Here is a 5,605-nt window from a genome sequence, read left to right as displayed (position 1 = left end):
GAACTGCAGGGTAAGGGCAGGGCAAGCTGTGGGCAGGGCCATCGGAAGGCGGGGCGGGGCCAAGAGTGGGTGGGCGGAGCCATCTGTGGAAGGGCGGGGCCAGACTCCCGGCTGCGGGGCCAGTTGTGGGCAGGGCCGTCTGCGGAAGGGGCGGAACCCGACGCCGGGCAGTGGGCGGGGCGGGGCCAGGATCCAGGCAGGGAAGCCGACAATGGGCGGGACCAGCTCCTGGAGGGGGCGGGGAGGGGCGGGGCAAGTTCCGGGAAGGCGGGAGGTCCCCGGGGCTGCCCGCGGAAGTTGCCTCCAGGCTGTCCCCGCCATGTCGTCTGCGGACGCAGGACCTGGAGGACCGGACGGGCCTCCGCGCGCGGCCGCCGCGCTCTGCGGCCTGTACCACGAGGCGGGCCAGCGACTGCGGCGCCTGCAAGACCAGCTGGCCGCCCGCGACGCCCTCATCGCGCGGCTTCGCGCCCGCCTGGCCGCCCTGGAAGGGGACGCGGCGCCGTCGCTCGTGGACGCGCTCCTGGACCAGGTGGCGCGCTTCCGGGAGCAGCTGCGGCGGCAGGAGGGGGGCGCCACTGAGGCCCAGCTGCGCCAGGTGCGGGCGGGCGGGGGCGGGCCAGGGGAGCGCGGGAGGGGGTGGGAGGCTACGGGGAGAACGGAGGTGGGGGACGTGGGTCGTGTGGGTCCGGGCTTGCGGGGTCCAAGGGGTTCACCAGGTCCAAGCGGTGCTTGGGACAGGGATGAACGATAAGGGAGTGAAGGGTGGGAAGAGTCCCTGAGGGTTAGCGGCCGGGTGTTCTGGAGTGGGATTCCTAGTGCATGTTCTGTGGGGAGCAGGTGTCAGGAGGTGCACTGGGCTGGGGTGTGCAAGGATCTGGGGGTGCGCAGCCGTGGGGGAGGGGCCAAAGATGCGGGCTTCTGCGGGGAGCAGGCTTCTGTGATTCGCACCGAGGGAGGAGCGCGGGCTCCAGGTCTGAGGACGCGGTGTCCAAGGTTCCGAGCAGTGCCGGGCTCCGAGGGACACGAGTGTGGATCCGAGAGGTGGGACCCGGGGTCTGAAGGGCACACTTACGACATTGCCCCATGAGTGTGTGGCACCAGTGTACAGCTGTGTTCGGTGGTGGGCGTGCAGTGCACGTCTTGGGTCGGTGAACCCGTGTCGTATGTCGTGTGCTGCTGTTCCGTGTAGCGTGGTGACCTGGTGTTCTGAGCCTTTCTTGGGGTGCGCGGGACCTGAGGCTGTGTGGGGTTCTGAGCCGATGGAAAGGCGGCGAGAAACCCTCTTTGACTAGTGGCTTCTCAGGTTCTCCTGAAAGAGCCTGCCCGCTTGGTCCTCCCCGTCCTCGGGGTGGGGGGGTGGGGGGTGGGGTGCTTGGTTTCTGTGAGAGTTCCCAAGCGCTCCATACAAAAGCGAGAGTAACTACTTTTCTGTAATCATCATTTGTAAGCTACCTGCTGCGCCCAGTGTTTGGATGAATATTGGCATGTGCTCTGTTCGGTCCATGACTATTTTCCTGGGAAAGAAAGTAGACCTGGAAAGTGAGCTGGAAGAGGACAGTTTCTGCTTCCAGGATTGGCCCAGAGCTGGATTTCTTCTTTCTTTTTAGTTCTCTTTTTTTTCTTTTGGAACTGGGAGTTGAACCTAGCACTTCACACATTCTAACCATTGAGCTAGATCTCCAGTCCTCTATTTACTTTTCATTTTGAGACAGGGTCTCACTAAGTTGCCCAGGCTGACCTAGAACTCATTCTGGATCCTTGAAATTGGAATACTCCTGCCTCAGTGAGCTTCCTGGGTAGCTTGTATTGCAGGCCTTTGCCACCAGACCTGTCTATAGCAAGATTTTAAGAATACATTTTTTCTCTTGATTATCAAATCTGAATATCTGAAAAATAAAGAATAAAATCATCCCTTAAGGAAGAATTAACTAATTTTGAGCTCTGTGTTTGCATGCCATTTCCCCGTTTCCTCTTTGCAAAGGGTACGTACACACTTTGTATGTCTGTGGTTGCGTTCACACTTGCTGTACAGTAGTCTCACTTTATATTATGTTGCCATAAGTTTCCTATCTGTGTCATTTTAAAAATACAAAAGCCAGGGGCTGGAGAGATGGCTCAGCGGTTAAGAGCGCTGACTGCTCTTGCAGAGGACCCAGGTTTGATTCCCAGCACCCACATGGCGGCTATGAACCATCCTAACTCCAGTTCCAGGGCAATCCAAAGCCCTCTTCTGACCTCCATGGCATTGCACAACACAGGTGCACTCACATACATGCAGGCAATATACTCATACACATAAAATAAAAATAATAAACAAAACAAAAGCCAGGCGTGGTGGATTGATACCTTTAATCCTAGCACTCGGGAGGCAGAGGCTGGTGGATCTCTGTGAGATAAAGTCCAACCTGGTCTATATAGGGAGTTCCCGGCTAGCTGGGACTACAGGGAGAACTTGTCTCAAAAAAGAAAAGAAAAAAACAGAACACCCAACTGCAATCAGCTGTCTCCCTGTTCCCATTCTCCCTCCTTCTGGAGAGTAAAAAAGGGACATTTGTCTATGCTGCTAATTCAGTGTTGTGGACCTTGGGAGCTGTGATGCATGGAGATCTGAAGGGATCCCTGAGTTTATCATCAGATCATTAGTGGAGCGCTTAGGTATGGGAACTCCTCACAGCCATAGCAGGATGACACTTGCAATCTGGTGGCTGTTGGTGTTTGGCTCAAATGTATCCACACCCAGCCACCGGGATTCGTGGCAGCCATCTGGAGGCCCCAGACAGAACCAGGGCTGTGGTCCCAATATTGTTGGTCCTCCATCTTTTGGCATACAGATTTCGTTTTGGAGTTTAAGAAATTATTTTTCAATTTTATTTAGAGAATTTTTTCAACATTGTGATGACTTTAAATGTTACAGAACTCAATCTGTCAAAACCGATTGACCAAATATAGTAATATAGTAAACATATTACACAAATTATCCTGTCAGTGCTGAAAAATCCTGTTCATTTTCATTTCAGTGTTTTTTTTCCTGTAATGTAGCTTCCCTCCATTATGTGGTTTGTAGAGGCAAATGCAGGTTTAGGCTAATGTAACTAATGGAATGCATTTTTTTTTTTTTTATCTTTTTGAGACAGGGTCTCCCAGTAGCCCCAGCTGGCCTGGAACTCACTATGTAGACCAGGCTGGCCTCAAACTCACAGAGATCCGCCTGCCTCTGCCTCCCGAGTGCTGGGATTAAAGGCATGCGCCACCACGCCCGGCTGGAATACATTTTAATAACTGCAAATAAGTATAAGCACAATTTTATCACATATCAAAGGAATGATGAGATATCAGCTCAGTGCAAATCGAGCAGTTGTTTTTTAAAAATATTTTATTATATTTATTTTATGTGTATGAGTTGTATTGCCTGTATGCAGGTAAGTGCACCTGTGCCATGCAGTGGCCGAGGAAGATGGAAGAGGCTGTTGGATCCCCTGGAACTGGAGTTAAGGACAGCTGCCAGCTGCCGTGTGGGTGCTGGGATTCGAACCCCAGTCTTCTGCAAGAACAGCCAGTGTTCTTAACTGCTGAGCCATCTCTTCAGCCCCAGTTGCTCTTTTTTTTCCCACTGTCATGTTCTTGTTGTCCTTAGATGTAAATACAACATTAGTTACATCTAAGTCCTATCCCTAACAAAAGGAGAGTAACTGTCTTTAATTTTAAAAGAAAATAGTATGAGGCTGGGGAAGATGGTTCAGTGGTTAAAAGCAGCTACTGCTCTTGCAGAGGACCCAAGTTCGGTTCCTAGCCCCCATGTCAGGTGGCTTGCAACTGCTTGTAACTCCAGCTGTAAGGGATCTGACGCCCTTTTTTGGCCTCTGCAGGCACTTGCATTCACATACACATACTACACATAGACATGCATGCATACACATAATTAAAAATAAAATCTAGCTGGAAGGCAGAGGCAGGCGGATCTCTGTGAGTTCAAGGCCAGCCTGGTCTACATAGTGAGTTCCAGGACAGCTGGGGCTACGGAGAGACCCTGTCTCAAAAAGACCAAAATAATAATAATAATAATAATAATAATAATAATAATAATAATGTGAAACAAATGGTTCAGTACACTTACCTTTCACTGCAGAAATCACTTGGTTGTAGACAACTGAATGTACCGACTTAGACTATGTATAAGGAGACGAGTGCTGTGCTTATTACTCCCCAGAAAGCAATGATACTAGAAAGCAAAATCTTACAAGCAGATGACCTGGATGGACAAGCAACTTCACGAAATCTGCATAGCATCAGGGACACCAAACAGCGTGGAGTTTCCATAGCAGTTGAAGATTCCAGATGTGGCGCAGAATATAGACTGTATGGACAATGGACGGTAGAACTGTACCTTGAATGGTTCACGTGCCAGTGGGATGCATTTGACTATTAAAAGCTGTGACATTCTCTACTTCAAATGTCATATGCCAAACCATATAATGGTTAAGAATATTAAGAATCTAGGTGTGGTGGCTCACTCCTTTGATCCCAGAGGCAGGTGGATCTCTGTGAGCTCAAGGCTGGCCTGGTCTACACAGTGAGTTCCAGCTAACTGGAGCTACAGGGAGACCCTGTCTCAAAAAGCAGGACATAAAAAGAACATCAAGAATCGATTCAGAACCAGGTGTGACACAAACTCCATAAATGTAAGGTTTGTGAAGCTGAGGCAGAAGGATCTGAGCTACATACTGAGACTGTCTCAAACATGGGCACGTTTACACACAAACACGACATACAGTTCCAAAGGACCACGATCATCAGTGACTTGTGTGGATCGTAATTGGTGGAGGAGATTAACTGAAAATGAACAGCATATATATAAAACGGTTACATGAAGAGGTTCCGGGAGGAGTAAAATGTTTCTGGAGGTACAAGGTCAAGGGGCCAGGCTAGTAATGGTCTTCCTGGCAGAATCCCAAGGTTGCCAAGGGGGTGGGGGTCGGGGTGGGAGTATTCAAAGAGTGTAATTTTTAAAATTTTTAAAAAGTACTATTGTGCTGGGCGTGGTGGTGCATGCCTTTAATCCTAGCACTGGGGAGGCAGAGGCAGGTGGATCTCTGAGTTTGAGGCCAGCCTGGTCTGCATAGCAAGTTCCAGGCCAGCTGGGGCTACAGGGAGACCGTCTCAGGAAAAAAAAAAAAAAAAAAGTACTGTGCTTGATAGCTTTAGTGTCACCTTGACACACCTGGGTTGAGGGAGCCTCAGTTGGGGAACTGCCTCCATTGGACTGGGCTGTGGCCATGTCTGTGCGGTATTTTCTTGATTGTTGAGTGATGTGGGAGGGCCCAGCCCATTGTAGGTGGTGCCATCCCTGGGCAGGTGGGCCTGTGTTGCATAAGAAAGCAAGCTGAGCATGTGCCAGGGGAGCAAGCCAATAAGCAGCGTTCCTCCATGGCCTGTCCAGGTTCCTGCCTTGGGCTCCCTGATAAACTGCAATCTGGAAGATAAATGCTGAATGAATCCTTTCCTCCCCAAGTTGGTATTGGTCAGAGTATTTTGTCACAGCAATGAAGAGAACAAACCAGAACAGAAATTGGTACCAGAGAGTGGGATATTGCTGTGACAGACC

The 5,605-nt window shown here is 50.5% G+C and overlaps 1 protein-coding gene across 3 annotated transcripts in view; it reads left to right on the top strand.

The window, feature by feature from the left end:
- Window positions 1-259: 259 nt before the first annotated feature.
- Tnip2 (TNFAIP3 interacting protein 2) overlaps window positions 260-5,605 on the top strand; it is a 22,963-nt gene continuing 17,617 nt past the window's right edge. For all 3 annotated transcript variants that reach the window (XM_017800300.2, XM_008841850.3, XM_017800299.2), the window contains exon 1: window positions 260-598. In XM_017800300.2, coding sequence (XP_017655789.1) covers window positions 320-598 — 279 coding nt within the window. In that variant the 5' untranslated portion in view covers window positions 260-319. The remainder of the gene's footprint in view (window positions 599-5,605) is intronic.

This window comes from Nannospalax galili, unplaced genomic scaffold (genome assembly GCF_000622305.1).
Source record: "Nannospalax galili isolate Female #2095 unplaced genomic scaffold, S.galili_v1.0 scaffold101, whole genome shotgun sequence".
In the NCBI taxonomy this organism is placed as follows: Eukaryota; Metazoa; Chordata; class Mammalia; order Rodentia; family Spalacidae; genus Nannospalax; species Nannospalax galili.
Note: the sequence above shows the minus strand (reverse complement) of the source record. Positions and strands in the feature narration are given on the sequence as shown.